The following is a 19,402-nucleotide window of genomic DNA, read 5'->3' as shown; positions in this document are numbered from 1 at the left end:
TGCATTTATTGGTGACACAATCGACTAAGCACAAGAAACACGATGACAGTCCTAACCTACAATCTCTGTATTACTTACAGTACAAAATCGTTCTCCTGCAATCCTGTTTTAAGCCACAAAATTATACACAACATTATAAAAAGAGGAGCCCCAAAAGCATTCTGGGTGTGAGAGTACATACAGTATTATAAGGTATTACTCCACTTTGTACACACGATAAAGGGTTCCATCTAGGGTTGCAAAATTCCACTTTCTCAGAATTCCCAGGTATTTCAGAAATCCTGGTTGGAAGATTCAGGATTTCCTGGTTATGCCCTCCTGTTTCTGGGAATCTACCAACCGGGATTTTGTGGAAAGTTACCGGAATTTTGCAAGCCTAGTTCTATGTTACATTATGATAAAGGGTTCGAAGTTAACAGTCTGTGGTAGGAAAAGATTTTCAGTTTTCTGAATTGTCACTAAAAAACTAAGTTTGATAACCTTGGTTTGCTGTGCTTGAATACTATTCATTGTTTTATGGTTAGTAAACATAACACTGTTAAACACTTTTATTTGTACACAATTACATATCACAGTGAAGCCATCTGATATAATTGTTTTATCTACATTAAATTAACTTTTTTTTATTAGTGAGAGGCTGGTCAGTGAGCAATGGACTATTGAGTCTGTAATGTAATGTCGGTAATATAATGCCAGTATCACTATCTTTTTTTTTTTACCATTGTTGAAATCTAAAACTCTGGGGCTTCACTATCTGCTGTTTCCTAACTTCAACCCATCTCAGCCATAATAGGAGTGATCTAAAGAGAGCTCATCAAAACTCTGAAAATCTTCAAATGAAAAAGAGGGCATTCTGTGACTGAGTGAACTGTGCTTCCCATGACATGTGTGACCTCCAGCTAGGCTAGAATAACCTTCCTTCCATCATCTGCTATAGGAGCATCAGTATGGTTACAGAGCTGTGTCACATGCTGTGATTCGTTTCAGCTGATACACACGGTCAAAGCCTCTGACACTTTAAGGAACTGCAGAGCAGACCTAGGAGTGTTGATCTAGGATCAGGTCTCCCCTTTTTCATTATGATCTAAAAGGCAAAAATGATAATATATCAGCACTCCTACTCTGAGACTGTGAATATGGGCACTTAAGTGCATCCTCATAGCCTCCTATCTGGGAAACAAATCAAACAACACTGTCAAGTCAGCTGACAGGGATAATAAGAAAAGGTCAAGGGGTAGAATTTATGACAAATGTAAGGTGGATATCCTGACTACACTGCTGAGTTGGTTATGGGGGTTGCATAGATGCGCTTTTGATGAGGTGAGCCACAACTAACCAGACAGGACTCAGTGTCTTGTGGTTATGACTGGTGTGTATTTTTTGTTTGCTGCTTTATTGTATAGATAAAGTGTTTTTTGGTTTGTTGTCGAGAGAATGGGATTGAGGTTGAACAACTTCCTTTAATTGCTTCGCATCTAGTTCCCTAAAATGGCCAGTGGCAAGTGACATTATAAAGGTAGTAAGGTGTAAGGAAGAAACGCATCAAGAGAAAGAAATGGTATTACACTCTCTGCAAGAGATCTACCAGTATATTGTTAATGCAATTTTTGTTCATGGGATGATCACTGGATTTCACAAAATAGGTGTGTTTTTTCAGAATGAGCAGAATGAGTTTATCTTTGACAGCGTTAGATTATTAAGTGGTCAATCCAATGTTTACAGTCAATTCAATCACATATCCACATCAGTCAATAATGCTAGTCATTTCTGAGTATGAATGGGAATGGCTGTGAGAATCTGAGGTCAGTAGGATACATAAAATGGAGAAAGGCCTATCTATCCTTTGTGTATATAGATCTAATAACAATGTGTGAATTGTAAGTGTGAGTCCTGGGCATAGATTACTGAGCTCTGCCATCACCCTGAATTCATCAGAGTTGTTTTCTATTAAATAGCAGAGGCCTCTGGGCCAGAAGTGACTGGCTAGCTGTCAGCTTAGCTCTTATCCCTGGCCATATTGCTCCTAGGGTTAGCTTTAGTTTGATCACAGCAACAAAGCCCTTTGACCGCTACCTTCAAAACCATTTAAAGAGTTATTTACAAAATGTGTGTGTATATTTCAGTGGACTGGGGGAAGTGGGTTGGATTTTTCACTTCATGAGCTGGGCACCCATTCTGTGTACTTTATAAGTGATTTTTTTTTATTTACATTTTTTATTTAACTAGGCAAGTCAGTTAAGAACAAATTCTTATTTTCAATGACGGCCTAGGAACAGTGGGTTAACCGCCTGTTCAGGGGCAAAATGACAGATTTGTACCTTGCCAGCTCAGGGATTTGAACTTGCAACCTTTCAGTTACTAGTCCAACGCTCTAACCACTAGGCTACCCTGCCTAGTGGTTAGATTAATCCTAGGTGTGAATTCTACACATTTATTGAACTTATTTTTAAATATTATTTACCTGGTCTTGCTTTGAAACTTTGCTAGTGGAAATAAGCCATTAGTACATAGAACATTTGATCAGTTGTGATCGTGTTTATTCTCAGATCTTCAAAAATCCTCCTGGTTTATTATTAAAGCTGACATTATCAGTGTTTGAACACAGCCCTCAGTCTATTTTGGGTCTCTGTGATGCTGTCTGGCTGTTTCTGATAGGGATCATCAGAATCAGCACGTGGTCCTGCTTTTAAAGCTTCTTTTTCTGACAATAGACAAAGCACATCTTGAAGTTTTCAGGGCCTGATCATTGGTGCCAGCCTCAATTAAATGTCCTGTCTCATCAGTATATTGCTACCTAGAAGAGATGCAGTGGAAGTTGAGTTGCTCTGTTTCTGCCTTTGTATTTCTGGTTGGTTGGTTGGTTGGTTGGTTGGATGAATGGGTAGGTGAGCTACAGTATGTTGTTTAGGTGTAGTTTTGGATGAATGGGTAGGTGAGCTACAGTATGTTGTTTAGGTGTGGTTTTGGATGGATGGGTAGGTGAGCTACAGTATGTTGTTTAGGTGTGGTTTTGGATGGATGGGTAGGTGAGCTACAGTATGTTGTTTAGGTGTGGTTTTGGATGGATGGGTAGGTGAGCTATGTGGTTTAGGTGTGGTTTTGGATGAATGGGTAGGTGAGCTACAGTATGTTGTTTAGGTGTAGTTTTGGATGAATGGGTAGGTGAGCTACAGTATGTTGTTTAGGTGTAGTTTTGGATGAATGGGTAGGTGAGCTATGTGGTTTAGGTGTAGTTTTGGATGAATGGGTAGGTGAGCTATGTGGTTTAGGTGTAGTTTTGGATGAATGGGTAGGTGAGCTACAGTATGTGGTTTAGGTGTAGTTTTGGATGAATGGGTAGGTGAGCTATGTGGTTTAGGTGTAGTTTTGGATGAATGGGTAGGTGAGCTATGTGGTTTAGGTGTAGTTTTGGATGAATGGGTAGGTGAGCTACAGTATGTTGTTTAGGTGTAGTTTTGGATGAATGGGTAGGTGAGCTACAGTATGTTGTTTAGGTGTAGTTTTGGATGAATGGGTAGGTGAGCTATGTGGTTTAGGTGTAGTTTTGGATGAATGTGTAGGTGAGCTATGTGGTTTAGGTGTAGTTTTGGATGAATGGGTAGGTGAGCTATGTGGTTTAGGTGTGGTTTTGGATGAATGGGTAGGTGAGCTATGTGGTTTAGGTGTGGTTTTAAGCCAAACTTTAAAGCACCCACAGTCAAGCACTTAAATCACGAAAACAAAGAAGAGGTAGTTTGAAGGAAATTATTGTTCATATAGTAATTAATAATCATTTTGAGTTCAAATATTAATTACAAATAGGAGATATGCAATGCTGAGGTTATTATTGACAGCTGAGTTGACATGATATAATCACATTGATGTTGTATGTATTAGTTAATCAGAAATGCATTAACATGTAGTGAAGAGTGACACAGTAATATTGACAGTAAGGAAAATGATGCGATGAAAGACTTCTCTCATGGATTCAGTTTGAAGTATTTGTACCATTTAGTCCTCCTGATCTAAATTATTCATGGGTCTGACTATGTTACTATATTTAGAGGGTCAGGAAGTGGGAATGTTATTGCATCCTGTGATATTTGATTCCCGTTGCTAATTAACTGGATGTTGTAACTGCTGTATCTCACATCATCATCATTATCATGAAAGAACATTAATTCCGTAAAAAGATCTCTTGTTGGCCTCAAAACAAACAACTACACCATCACATAGCCCAAATGTGTTTCAAATTGTAATGTTTTAATTAAAATTTTAGATCTGCATCTAAGGCTTTTCATTAAGAACCATGAGCTAGAGGGGAAACAAATTATAGTCTGTATGAATTTACTTTGATATCTGCAACATAATTTCAAATATCCAGTAATGCATTTACTAGAAAAATAAGTCAGATGTTTTAAACTTTTCTTGCTCTCAATTATTTAATGTGGCTTCATGGTTTTCCTTCCCATCTCCAAATTGCTCTCTAAGGCTTGAATAAATCATGTTTATGTTCCTTAAACTCATGCCCCACTTATGAGTCATCTCCAATGAAGGCCTCTACCGTTGAGCTGTCTTGAGCTGTGTTGAGCTGTGTTGGGGATTTTCAGTCACAAGACATCCCTTCTAAGACTCTTACAAAATAACAAATTTTATCCAACTTCGAAAACAGATGTTCCAATTGAAGTTGTTTGCTACCTGGTTATGACAACAGCAAAATGCACTACGATTTAAGGTGGAGTTTATTCTCGGGCCAAATGTCTATTAGTTTACCTTGCTTTTCATGTTCTCTATTTATAGATAGTGTGGAAGCTAACATGACACTTTGGTTAAGGAAACTCAAACTGATATGAACAGAGCATTGTGATTGGTCCAGAATGGTGGTGGTGTGCATTCCGCGCAACATATGTCCTTCCAAATATCATTCTCAGATCATTATGTCCATTTGTCGCAGACTGTCTGATTTTTCATACATGCTTTGAGATAGTTACATAGTCTATTACTTACTATGATGAACATATCACTGGAGGGCATCTCATGTGAGATGAGCTGGGCTGCAAAGGAAATTATGGAAAAGGTGGAGTGAGCATTCAAAATGTGCATTTAACTCAGTACTGTCTTTGATAAACAGTGTTGGAAGAGGTCTGGAAGGGTTCCGGAATGCCACTGGTGTGTCATGTGTTCTGTGGTCTAATGGGGGGAAAAAAAGATCCAAAAGGAAGGTTCATTATCCAGTCAGTGTCCTCCCAGAGAAAGGACAGTAACATTACATTCCTTGTTCAGGTCTGGACTGGGAGGCCCAGCACTGGGTCATATAGAGGTCTCCACGCAGGATCCGTTCCTGTGCAGCGAGTGGTTCAGGCAGCCCTCGTTGCGGTGCACGATGAGCACAGGGAAGTAGAGCGCGTCCTGGTAGTCCGGCGGATTCTCCTCGCTAGTCAGCTGGCCCGACGGCGTCAGGCAGCGCGTGCTCTCTGTGGGGCGCGATGTCTCATTGAGGCTGCCGCTGCTCCGCCACAGGCAGCTGCGCCGCGATCCGTACAGCCGCGACAGCGAGAAGCGGCTGCCGCTGAAGGGGATGCGCGGGCTAGTCCCAGTACAGATGCTCAGTGCGCTGCGCGAGAAGATGGACGAGCTGCTGATGGTGCGGTGGCAGCGCTCGCAGTTCTGCCGGTAGCTGCCGTAGCCGCCGCACATTGAGTAGGTGTTGGCATTGCCGCCGCCACCTGACGAGAGCTGAGCCAGGTCCATGAGTACAGCCTCTGAATAGCTGGGCACCAGCTGCTGGTTGGAGCGGATGTGCCACTCCAACTCGGTGCTGTCGATGGTGTTGACCCGAGGGATGTGGTGGCAATATGGTCGCTCCTCAGATGGCGTGACAGGGACATAGTCGAAGCCGAACAGCTTCTCCACGTGGTAGTGGACGTAGGCCGTGCGGTACTCGGTTAGCACGCGCAGCGGCCAGGAGAAGGTGAAGGCGGCTGCCGTCCAGAACACGTAGTTGGACACGTACCAGGGCAGGTGGTCCGGATCCGAGAAGGCAATCATGTACTCCTTAAAGTCTACATTCTTCAAGTGCATTCCCTCGCGGGCCTCCATGTAGTCATCCAGGCCCTCATTCTCAGTGAAGAAGCGGGCCCGCTGAGTCAGGTAGGCGTTCTCCGACTCCACGTTGGCGAAGCTAAAGCACTTGGTGAACCTCAGCTTGGTGACAGGGAAGCAGTCTAGGCCCTGCAGCTGCTTGGATATGTCCTTCACACCGCAGTTGCTGTAGTCAAACTCCGCCTCGGCCACATGCGTGTTGACGCGCTCGTGGTACACCTGTGTGGTGGTGTATGCATCTCCGTTACGGTAGCGTGTTACCTGTCGCGTCCGCCGCACATAGTGGTAGCTGATGGCCTTCCACCAGATGCAGGGCGTGGCCTGCTGCATGCGCCCGACACGCTCTCCCACACTCTCCACGTTCACCTTGTGCTGTAGCTGGTTGTGGGTGTGGCAGTGCCAGCACTCCACCAGGTAGACCACGTAGAGCATGACCATGAAGGCCACAGGGATGTAGATGTAACCGTTGGAGCAGGGGCTTTCGTGGTACATCATGGACTTGACCTTGTAGGCACTGTCGAAGGAGAGGCGCGTCACCTTGGTCACGTGGCACCAGGTCATGGCCCCCATGCAGCCGTAGATGAGCAGGGACAGGATCAGGCATTTCCAGTGGCTCTCCCTGCACAGGGATTTACTGAGTGACTGCTTCAGGGGCCGCTGCTGCACAGAGGGAAACAGAGAGAGAAAATACCAATCTGAGTCTGTGAAAACATACCTGCAAGCATTGTGGACAAAATGCATTTCAAATACCTGATGAGAATGAATCAATGGATTTTTTAAATAATAGCTACAGTGAGGGGAAAAAGTATTTGATCCCCTGCTGATTTTGTACGTTTGCCCACTGACAAATAAATGATCAGTCTATAATTTTAATGGTAGGTTTATTTGAACAGTGAGAGACAGAATAACAACAACAAAAAATCCAGAAAAACGCATGTCAAAAATGTTAGAAATTGATTTGCATTTTAATGAGGGAAATAAGTATTTGACCCCCTCTCAATCAGAAAGATTTCTGGCTCCCAGGTGTCTTTTATACAGGTAACGAGCTGAGATTAGGAGCACACTCTTAAAGGGAGTGCTCCTAATCTCAGTTTGTTACCTATTTAAAAGACACCTGTCCACTGAAGCAATCAATCAATCAGATTCCAAACTCTCCACCATGGCCAAGACCAAAGAGCTCTCTAAGGATGTCAGGGACAAGATTGTAGACCTACACAAGGCTGGAATGGGCTACAAGAGCATCGCCAAGCAGTTTGGTGAGATGGTGACAACAGTTGGTGCGATTATTCGCAAATGGAAGACACACAAAATAACTGTCAATCTCCCTCGGCCTGGGGCTCCATGCAAGATCTCACCACGTGGAGTTGCAATGATCATGAGAACGGTGAGGAATTAGCCCAGAACTACACAGGATGATCTTGTCAATGATCTCAAGGTAGCTGGGACCATAGTCACCAAGAAAACAATTGGTAACACACTACGCTGTGAAGGACTGAAATCCTGCAGCGCCCGCAAGGTCTCCCTGCTCAAGAAAGCACATATACATGCCCGCCTGAATTTTGCCAATGAACATCTGAATGATTCAGAGGACAACTAGGTGAAAGTGTTGTGGTCAGATGAGACCAAAATGGAGCTCTTTGGCATCAACTCAACTCGCTGTGTTTGGAGGAGGAGGAATGCTGCCTATGACCCCAAGAACACCATCCCCACCGTCAAACATGGAGGTGGAAACATTATGCTTTGGGGGTGTTTTTCTGCTAAGGGGACAGGACAACTTCACCGCATCAAAGGGACGATGGACGGGGCCATGTACCGTCAAATCTTGGGTGAGAACCTCCTTCCCTCAGCCAGGGCATTGAAAATGGGTCATGGATGGGTATTCCAGCATGACAATGATCCAAAACACACAGCCAAGGCAACAAAGGAGTGGCTCAAGAAGAAGCACATTAAGGTCCTGGAGTGGCCTAGCCAGTCTCCAGACCTTAATCCCATAGAAAATCTGTGGAGGGAGCTGAAGGTTCAAGTTGCCAAACGTCAGCCTCGAAACCTTAATGACTTGGAGAAGATCTGCAAAGAGGAGTGGGACAAAATCCCTCCTGAGATGTGTGCAAACCTGGTGGCCAACTACAAGAAATGTCTGACCTCTGTGATTGCAAACAAGGGTTTTGCCACCAAGTACTAAGTAATGTTTTGCAGAGGGGTCAAATACTTATTTCCCTCATTAAAATGCAAATCATTTTATAAAATCTTTGACATGCATTTTTCTGGATTTTTTTGTTGTTTTTCTGTCTCACTGTTCAAATAAACCTACCATTAAAATGATAGACTGATCATTTCTTTGTGAGTGGGCAAACGTACAAAATCAGCAGGGGATCAAATATTTTTTCCCCTCACTGTATCTTTTAAATAACTCTATAGAAACACCAAAAGCACCTGCTCTTTGCAACACATTAAATATTTAGAGAAATAGTCAGCATTCTAAGTGCATTAACATATCTTATGCCTGAGCAGGGAGCCGCTTGAGCATGTCTTTGCTTGTTAAGATCAAACGGCTCACACACTTCATCTGAACTCTCAACCTTTTCATGAGAATCTGCTTGTTTCCATTCCAGGCCATTGAGAAAACATTTAATGCGTTTGTCGCCATGAAGTACCTCACATATACTACCAGCAACTTCAAGTGAGTGTGAAGCACTCCCAGTTTATGGCCCTATGTATGTGGATATAGGAGTCTTCTGATCAAATATACAGTAGCATTATAAAAGTGAAATTAGCTATATTAGCTACAAAATAATGTTTTACTCATATAAATAGTATGTATTTAAACAGATATCTAAAACACTTTGGATTCCAAAATTGTGAACCGTTAAGAGAGCAAACCATCCAGAAGAAATCATGCAGCCATTTCATCCAGGCACAATGAAGCTGGTGGTATCTTTTCCACCCCAGGGCACCGCAAGCCCCAGTGCCTGCATCAGGAGCTGGTCACGCCTTATGGGAGTGCAGCCTACCCACACGGTTGGCAAGGGATCCAAAAGCCTCAGGATGGCTGGATTATAGCGCAGTTCATTCCTACATTTGCATATCAGTCATCACACAGGGGGCAGAGATTGATTGGCTTAATGGTGTATAGTACAGGAGGCTCGCTGCCTGGACATCATGGGGTGATACTTTTGGCAGTGGATTAATTTGTTGGAACTAAACAGTAGCCTACAGAGGGTAGGCAGGACATTGCAACCAGCTATGAAGAGGAGGCATCATGCTTCAATGGTTATCTTTCGTTGCATAGGTTATTTATGCAATAAGGCACGAGGGGGTGTGGTTCTTATGCACGAAGCAACGCAGAGTGCCTGAATACAGACCTTAACCATGGTATATCATATACCGCAAACCCTGAGGTGCCTTATTGCTATTATAAACTGGTTACCAATGTAATTAGAACAGTAAAAATATTTTTTTGATCATACCTATGGTATACGATATACCACAGCTTTCAGCCAATCAGCATTCAGGGCTCGAACCACCCAGTGTATAATACAGGATAGTACTGTATAGACAACCTTTTTGGGGATTTAAATACAGGTTTCGCCAAAATGTATTCCAGGTTTTTACAAAAGACCTTCTCTGATATGTTGTGAAAAGAAAAACACATGAGCAAGCCGTGCTCCTAACATGACAGCACTGAGTAAATAATAGATGTTCCTTCTCCATAATTATCCTCCCCCTACCTTGTCACATGACATGGTCCCCATGCCCCCTGTCAACACAACGCCCCACAGGGCAGAGGGCTTAGCACTGAATTTCCCCTTCTGTTGATATGCTACTGCAATGGAATATTATTCACTCACTGGCAGTGGATAAACTCTAGCCAGTACCGTAATCAATCTAACATAACACACTTTCCAGCTCCTGTTGCATGGAGTTGTTGTGCCCTCTTTTTGAATTGAGCATAAAGTAATATGAGTTTAAGCTGCATGACATGAGATCATGATTGATTGTAGAGGATGGGGGTGTCCTTTGGTACTCATCTAACATTCTACAGCTTTGAAGGGATACACGTTGTGTTTGCACAATGTATATTGCACTACATTTTCTTTTAGACTTTTAATTTGAAGGAAATACTTTTATTTCTTCTACTATTTTTGTGTATTTGCCTGGTGTCCAACAGATAATGTTTCACATTGTGTTATACAGCATGCCTGCCCTTACCTATGGCAGTAGGGTATGTTCAAGCTCTGAGCATCTCGAGGTGCCTGAGGAAAGATACCGTCTGGTCTGATGATCTATTCTGGTCCGATGTATATCATGCATAGCAAACATCAATACATCGTATATTCATCATGACCACTTGCCTCAACAATACAGAAACAGGCTATAGAGTGTTTGGGAAACCTTAGAGGAAAGCAGGATAGCAGGTACAGCCATTTCTCAGTCAATTCTAGATGTAACTTGATGAATATTTTTCATTAGGAGAGCATTGCAGTCACGGCGTCTGACATTTTAAGCTTCATTTGATAAAAGCTGATTGAAAAAGCAGTGGGAATCTTCATGGTAAAATGGTGAAGCTAGGGAAAATGCACCAGGCAATTAATTATCAACAATATGGGAGGCAGCTGAATTAATACTATACAATGAAATAATGATATGAAAAATGATTGTCTTGCTGTGTGGGTGGATAATGCCTACTTCATGGATAATGTCTTCTTTGTGGATAATGCCTACTTCATGGATAATGCCTACTTCCTAATGAATTCTGTAGGAGCCGAAAACAGCCATAATGATGACACTCTCAGGTGGCCTGATTTTCACCAGAGGTGTGTTCAACAAATGGTGTTGATGAAGCACAAAGTGAGGGTGTTAAAGAAGTGTCCCACTTTCTACCCGATTACTTTAGGCTTTCTCTGGGTTCACACTGTCAGTGTCACGTCCTGACCATAGAGAGCTCATATTTTTCTATGGTAGAGTAGGTCGGGGCGTGACTGGGGTGTTTTGTTTAGTTTATTTATTTCTATGTTTGGTTGTAGTTTCTTTTTTCTATGTTGGGTTTTTTGTCTAGTTTACATTTTCTATGTTGTGTTCTAGGTTATTTTTTCTAGGTTGGGGTTTTCGTATGATTAGAGGCAGCTGGTCATCGTTGTCTCTAATTGGGGATCATATTTAAGTTGTTGTTTTTCCCACTAGTGTTTGTGGGAGATTATTTTGAGTTTATGCATGTAGCACCTCTTCGTCACGGTTTGTTGTTTTTGTTTATAGTTTATTGTCTGTCTTGCATAGTTTCACATAGAAATAAAGATGTGGAACGATACGCACGCTGCACCTTGGTCCGTTCCTACACACAACCGTGACAGTCAGATTGACTGGCTTTCATTCCCACTACCTGTGACATGGTGTTTCCACTTGTAAATGACCTATTTTTATATGCTACAATACGTTATAAAACAATCATTTCGTGAAATTTCGAGAACTTTGCACATGCAAAGTTTGGTAACAGAATGATGGCATCAACAGCATTCTGTTACCAAACTTTGTATCTGCACTGTTCTTCAAGTAAATTGTGTTTTTGTAAAATGTTCAGTGGAAATTGTTAAAGGTAGTCCTTGTGCATAGAGTTGTATTTATTGTTTTATTGTTTAACTTCGCAATCATTGGTTATTGTTTTACATACATTTTAAAGTGAAAAATCGGAGTCTCAGCATCACTATGTTACCATGGAATTACCCCCAATTGAGTTTCTGTCAAGCTGACACTTCTCTCTTAAGACTGGCTCTGTGGTACAAAAAAATCCTTTAGTGTAATAGAAAGGCTAATGGAAGAGATGCCCAACTAAAACAAAAGTTTGACTCCACATTAGCACATCTCTATACTTAAACCTACTACTTGATTGGAATTGTCAGCTCTTCAGTCTTATGTTTAATCCAGAAGTGTAACAGGAATTGTAAATGTAAGCTAATGAATACATTCAAATGGTTAGTGACACATCCTATCAACTGATAATAAACCCTATTAAATCCTCAAAATATAACCCACCAGCAGCTAAAAAAAATGATACAATAGTGTTCCCTGATCAGAATGTTCCCTGATCAGAATGTTCTATGATCAGAATGTTCCCTGATCAGAATGTTCCCTGATCAGAAGGTTCCCTGATCAGAATGTTCCCTGATCAGAATGTTCCCTTATCAGAATGTTCCCTGATCAGAATGACACTATTAAAACAAGAAGGGTTCATTGTCGCTATTAGAAATAATAATAGTTTGTGAAATGCGTCCAGAATGTTAATATTGCTGTATAAATGAATATTTAAAGGGATTTAATAATCCCTTGCCTTGACAGGAGTATAGGCCTATAGCCTGTCATTACGATATCTCCTCAGACAGGGGGCTGTCAATCATTTTGATACCCACCAGAAAGGGACCATATAACCTGGATGTTTTACAGTGGCTGGAGACGAGACAAAAACAAGCGCACACTCACGCACAGCTACACAACATATTGAATGAATAATATGGTCAAAACTATAGGCTATTTATAATTTACATGATAAACGGTAAAAACCGTATTGGTGCAGCTGCAGCGCCTAATGCGTTTATTATAAGTGGGTAATTGAGCTGCTATCTCTGAATCAGATTAGGGCTCAGGTTATGGGTGATTTAGCTGCGATATGAATATTAACTATTTTGCCAATTGCACGATTCGCCTAGCAGCTCTTGTGCAGCCGGAGGCGCAAAATTGAAGGTATACAAAGCGGTTCTCTTCTCTCACCTCCTCGCGGGGGCTCTCCTCTGTGTCCTCCTCTGGAACGGTAGTGGTGCTGCTCTCACTGGCCGTGGCAGCCGATGCTGGGGACATGTTGACAAAGGCAAAAACACAGGGGCATGGATCACTTTAGGAAAACTGAGGTTCAAATCACAGGGCAACGTAAACTCGCCAGCAAGCCTATCGCAGGCTACATAATCCAACCCGATTTAGCCGGAAGGAACCTCTACATCATGGTTAACAATGCTCCAGTTTCAAAGCAGCATCTTCTTCCCCACAGAATCTTTGATGTGAGGTGTCGTTGCATGGCTACGGGCAGCCTATATCCAAAGCGTAATGTCTTGGGTTCATATGTCCGCGGTAGAAAACATTGGGCTCCTTCCTTTGCGCGTTGATGCAGGTGCTTCCGAAAGGCTCTTGCGATAGAGTAGTGGGAAATGGTAAAGACATCAGTCAGTCCCCGTCAGGATAAAATGGTCATGGCAGCTGCATAAATTAGCCTCAGTAAATGAAAAAACAAGTGCACTACTAGGCTATATAGGACAAAGACAAATACTCTGTAGACTATTCTACACGATATGGCACGGGCAAAATGTAAATATAAGAGCGCGCCTGTGTGTGCTCGTGGTGATTGCAATCCTCTCCAGGTATCTGTGATGAGACGGCAGTAGACGGCTCACAGCAAGGTTCCCCTTCAGTGTCCATTGGTCTCTGCAGGGAAGGGATACGTGAAATTGTCTGTATGGGTGAGTTATTCCCCATTCCATGTTATTAGTACAATTATATTTCTTAATAGCCTCGTATTCAACATGGAACGTCATTGAGAGATGAAAGTTTTTTACTGTTCCTGTTGAAAAGTGATATCCCAAGTAGGCCTACAGATACAGTAAATTACACACACTAAACGGTACAACAACAACAAAAAGTTTAGAGCAAAATATTGTTTTTTTACACAACTGCAAACAAACTTCAAGGAGTAGGGCATTCAAGGAGTTGGTTTGATGGGAAGTCGTGATGTCATTGGCCTCCCCCTTGCTTGAGGAACAATATAGGAGCAAGCACCCCATTCCCCTACTTGTGCTATGTCATGACATACCTGGACCACCTATTGAGATGTGCCTTTTGTTAAGTAAATCAGATGTTAATTGAGGTGAAAAGGAAACTGAAGTGCCACTTTAAGCAGACTGTTGTGCCAGAAAACCTAGTCATATTTCCCAAACTGATTGATTGAGATTGATGGATTTTATTGTATTCTATTAACACCCACACACACACACATCCGTATCACGAACACAAGAAAAACATAAATTCACACATTTTAGAGGATAACAACACTAAGTGAACAAATCATTTCTGATGTGGGCCTCTGTTTGAAGAGATTTTAGTCAAAGTCCAACTGATATAGTCTGACTGTCTACTGATGAAGACCAATTGATTGATAGAACTGGTATAAACCTCCATAGCCTACTCAATGAAAACTATCCTTGGCTCAGTGAAGATCTAAGCCTTTAACACAAGTTCCCAGTAAGCCAGTTTGACCTGAGCCAGTTTTATGGCTCACCCCAAAGTGATGTTATTAGATGGCACAGTGATTACGTGAGCATGATATAATCAATGTACAGTTGAAGTCGGAAGTTTACATACACCTTAGCCAAATACATTTAAACTCAGTTTTTCACAATTCCTGACATTTAATCCTAGTCAAAATTCCCTGTCTTTGGTCAGTTAGGATCACCACTTTATTTTAAGAATGTGAAATGTCAGAATAATAGTAGAGAGAATGATTTATTTCAGCTTTTATTTATTTCATCACATTCCCAGTGGGTCAGAAGTTTACATACACTCACTTAGTATTTGGTAGCATTGCCTTTAAATTGTTTAACTTCAGGTAGCTTTCCACAAGCTTACCACAATAAATTGGGTGAATTTTGGTCCATTCCTCCTGACAGAGCTGGTGTAACTGAGTCAGGTTTGTAGGCCTCCTTGCTCACACACGCTTTTTCTGTTCTGCCCACAAATTGTCTATGGGATTGAGGTCAGGGATTTGTGATGGCCACTCCAATACCTTGACTTTGTTGTCCTTAAGCCATTTTGCCACAACTTTGGAAGTATGCTTGGGGCCATTGTCCATTTGGAAGACCCATTTGCGACCAAGCTTTAACTTCCTGACTGATGTCTTGAGATGTTGCTTCAATATATCCACATAATTTTCCCTCCTCATGATGCCATCTATTTTGTGAAGTGTACCAGTCCCTCCTGCAGCAAAGCACCCCCACAACATGATGCTGCCACCCCCGTGCTTCACGGTTGGGATGGTGTTCTTTGGCTTGCAAGCCTCCCCCTTTATCCTCCAAATTTAACGACGGTCATTATGGCCAAACAGTTCTATTTTTGTTTCATCAGACCAGAGGAAATTTCTCCAAAAAGTACGATCTTTGTCCCCATGTGCAGTTGCAAACCGTAGTCTGTCTTTTTTATAGTAGTTTTGGAGCAGTGGCTTCTTCCTTGCTGAGCGGCCTTTCAGGTTATGTCGATATAGGACTCGTTTTACTGTGGATATTGATACTTTTTTACCTGTTTCCTCCAGCATCTTCATAAGGTCCTTTGCTGTTGTTCTGGGATTGATTAGCACTTTTCGCACCAAAGTACGTTCATCTTTAGGAGACAGAACGCGTCTCCTTCCTGAGCGGTACGATGGCTGCGTGGTCCCATGGTGTTTATACTTGCGTATTATTGTTTGTACAGATGAACGTGGTTCCTTCAGGCATTTGGAAATTGCTCCCAAGGATGAACCATACTTGTGGAGGTCTACAGTTTTTTTCCTGAGGTCTTGGCTGATTTCTTTTGATTTTCCCATGATGTCATGCAAAGAGGCACTGAATTTGAAGGTAGGCCTTGAAATACATCCATAGGTACACCTTCAATTGACTCAAATTATGTCAATTAGCCTATCAGAAGCTTCTAAAGCCATGATATCATTTTCTGGAATTTTCCAAGCTGTTTAAAGTCACAGTCAACTTAGTGTATGTAAACTTCTGACCCACTGGAATTGTGATACAGTGAATTATAAGTGAAATAATCTATCTGTAAACAATTGTTGGAAAAATTACTTGTATCATGCACGAAGTAGATGTCCTAACCGACTTACCAAAACTATAGTTTGTTATCAAGAAATTTGTGGAGTGGTTGAAAAACGAGTTTTAATGACTCCAACCTAAGTGTATGTAAACTTCTGACTTCAACTGTATCTAATCATTCAAAAAGCATGGCCAGATATGATTGCACTTGGAACATTAATGACATTAACTGCAGGCCAAAATATGCAACAGCGGCTCTTGACAGCAAGTTGAAATGCACAGAAAATCTGATGAGTAGCTTTTCATGCTATGGGCAAGACTAGGCCTTCTATAGTTAATATTATTCAAGTAATCCTCTGTAGCACTGTGTTTCTGTAATGCTGTAGTAATGCTGTAGTAATTTTGCAGTAATGCTGTAGTAATGCTGCAGTAATGGTGTAATAATTCTGAAGTAATGTTGTAGTAATTCTGCAGTAATGTTGTACTAATGCTGTAGTAATTATGCAGTAATGCTGTGGTAATGCTGTAGTAATTCTGCAGTAATGTTGTACTAATGCTGTAGTAATTATGCAGTAATGCTGTGGTAATGCTGTAGTAATTCTGCAGTAATGCTGTAGTAATGCTGTAGTCAAACATCTAACATCGAATGTATTATCACCTGTACTGTAGGCTGTAAAGCGTGGTATCAACTCTCAAAGGTAAAAAGTCTGCTATAACATGGCTGATTCTGCCCCCTATTGGCCATACTGATATTAAGCTTAATTTGAAAAGGGGAAAGGGATTTACGTTCAGGTTTGACTCCTATGGAATGGTGTGGCATTTTGACAGATTTCAGCCTACTAGCCTCTGTCCACCCATTAACACATTGGTCTCTTTTGTTACCAAGAAAAGGCTACAGCGGAGATGATACCTCTTTATTTAATTGTGAAACCATGAGCTGAATCAGAGAGCACCCAGAGAGGACAAATAGCCTACAGGAGATATATTGAACACCAACTGTGAAAAATACCTTTTGGGGTTGGATTCAAAAAAGCTGACCAGTGCTCTCTGCTGGAAAATTAGGCTCCAAGTATTGCACTTCAACTCCTGCAGTTGGGTTTACAGCGATTAAGCATTAGTAGGCTTTTCTACAGGCCACTCAAATTATGTTTACAGTGAATAGGCATTAGCCTAGTAGGTTATATTGGCCACTAAAGTTGTGTTTACAGTGAGTAAGCATTAGTAGGCTATACTATAGGCCACCAGTTGTATTTCCATGTTTGTATTAGGCCTATTGTGAATGCTTAATCATACAGTGCCTTCAGAAAGTATCCATACCCCTTGACTTATCCCACATTTTGTTGTGTTACAGCCTGAATTCAAAATGGATTAAATCCATGTTTTTCCTCACCCATCTACACATACTATCCCATTATGACAAAGTGAAAGCATGTTTTTAGAAATGTTTGCAAATGTATTGAAAATGAAACACAGAAATATTTAATTTACATGAATGTGAGGATCGACGCTGGAGACGAGAAGCAGGTACAGGGAGTGAACATTTAATAAACATCCGACATTAAACAGAACAGGAACAGTGTCTGGACAGGGGAAAAATAACAACATCAATGCTGACACAGGGAACAAACTGAGGAGCAGACAAATATAGAGGGGGTAATCAACAAATTAATGGAGCCCAATATTGCGCAGCTGCACGTAATGATGGTGACAGGTGTGCGTAATGAAGGGCAGCCTGGCACCCTTGAGCGCCAGAGAGGGAGAGCGGGAGCAGGCGTGATACATAAGTATTCACACCCCTGAGTCAATACATGTTAGAATCCCCTTTGGCGGTAATTTACAGCTGTGAGTCTTTCTGGGTAAGTCTCTAAGAGCTTTGCACACTTGGATTGTACAATATTTGCCCATTATTATTATCAAAATTCTTCAAGCTGTGTCAAATTGGTTGTTGGTCATTGCTAGACAACCATTTTCCGGTCTTGCCATAGATTTTCAAGTAGATTTAAGTCAAAACTGTAACTCAGCCACTCAGGAGCATTCACTTTCTTCTTGGTAAGCAACTCCAGTGTAGATTTGGCCTTGTGTTTTAAGTTATTGTCTTGCTGTTAGGAGAATTCATCTCCCAGTGTCTGATGGAAAGCAGACTGAACCAGGTTTTCTTCTAGGATTTTGCCTGTGCTTAGCTCCATTCCGTTTCATTTTTATCCTGAAAAACTCCCCAGTCATTAACGATTACAAGCATACCAGTAACATGATGCAGCCACCACTATGCTTGAAAATATGGACAGTGGTAGTCAGTAATGTGTTGTATTGTATTTGCCCCAAACATAAGACTGTATTCAGGACAAAAAGTTAATTGCTTTGCCACATTTTTTTGCAGTATTACTTTAGTGCCTTGTTGCATACATGATGCATGGATATCATAAGGTGAATGCACCAATTTGTAAGTCGCTCTGGATAAGAGTGTCTGCTAAATGACGTAAATGTAAAAAAAATTAAATGGAATATTTTTATTCTGTACAAGCTTCCTTCTTTTCACTCAGTCAATTAGGTTAGTATTGTGGAGTAACTACAATGTTGTTGATCCATCCTCAGTTTTCTCCTATCACAGCCATTAAACTCTGTACCTGTTTTATAGTCACCATTGGTCTCATGGTGAAATCCCTGAGCAGTTTCCTTCCTCCAACTGAGTTAGGAAGGAAGCCTGTATCTTTGTAGTGACTGGCTGTATTGATGCACCACCCAAAGAGTAATTAATAACTTCACCATGCTCAAAAGGATATTCAATATCTGCATCTTTTTTTTTTTACCCATCTACCTTCTTAGCAAGGCATTGGAAAACCTCCCTGGTCTTTGTGGTTGAATCTGTTTGAAATTCATTGCTCGACTGAGGGACCTTACAGATAATTGTATGTGTGGGGTAAAGAGATGAGGTAGTCATTCAAAAGTCATGTTAAACACTATTATTGCACACAGAGTGAGTCCATGCAACTTATTACGTGACTTGTTAAGCACATTTTTACTCCTTAACACATTTAGGCTTGTCATAACAAAGGGGTTGAATACTTTTTGACTTTTCATTTTTCTAAAAGCATAATTCCACTTTGACATTATGGGGTATTGTGGGTAGGCCAGTGACCAAAAAAATCTACATTTAATCCATTTTAAATTCAGGCTGTACCACAACAACATTTTGAAAAAGTCAAGGGGTGTGAATACTTTTGTGAAGGCACTGTATCTACAAAAAGTTATATGCAACATTAGATTACAGGTCTAGGCTATGCTGTTTTAGGCCTACCATATGGCCTCTACTCACTGAAACATTGTGACACTAGTTTAGAAAGAAACACAAATGAAAGCATGGTACGGGGAGTGTAGTTCAAACCTATCCTGTAAAACCAGGGACACTCCACAGCGTTGGGGGTGGTTGTAATGTAAGTGCATAATACGCACTTCGGGGATTCCCCATCCGCATCTCCAGACAAAAACAGTCC

At 41.4% G+C, this 19,402-nt stretch overlaps 1 protein-coding gene across 1 annotated transcript; it reads right to left on the bottom strand.

Moving 5' to 3' along the window:
* Positions 1–3,677: 3,677 nt before the first annotated feature.
* Positions 3,678–13,503, bottom strand: LOC115174996 (transmembrane protein 151B). Its single transcript, XM_029734094.1, has 2 exons — positions 12,841–13,503; positions 3,678–6,741 (listed from the first exon to the last, which is right to left on the bottom strand). The coding sequence occupies exons 1-2, from the start codon at positions 12,925–12,927 to the stop codon at positions 5,290–5,292; spliced, it is 1,539 nt and encodes a 512-aa protein (XP_029589954.1). The 5' UTR covers positions 12,928–13,503; the 3' UTR covers positions 3,678–5,289.
* Between the last annotated feature and the right edge of the window lie 5,899 nt (positions 13,504–19,402).

The sequence above is a fragment of the Salmo trutta genome, chromosome 35 (genome assembly GCF_901001165.1).
Source record: "Salmo trutta chromosome 35, fSalTru1.1, whole genome shotgun sequence".
NCBI classification, from domain to species: Eukaryota; Metazoa; Chordata; class Actinopteri; order Salmoniformes; family Salmonidae; genus Salmo; species Salmo trutta.
This window is presented reverse-complemented; position numbering and strand designations above follow the sequence as displayed.

Coding starts and splice junctions, on each gene's coding strand:
- LOC115174996 (XM_029734094.1), bottom strand. CDS start 12,927: ATGTCCCCAGCATCGGCTGCCACGGCCAGTGAGAGCAGCACCACTACC. Junction 6,742..12,840: donor AGGAGAGCCCCCGCGAGGAG/GTGAGAGAAGAG, acceptor CCCTCTGTGCAG/CAGCGGCCCCTGAAGCAGTC.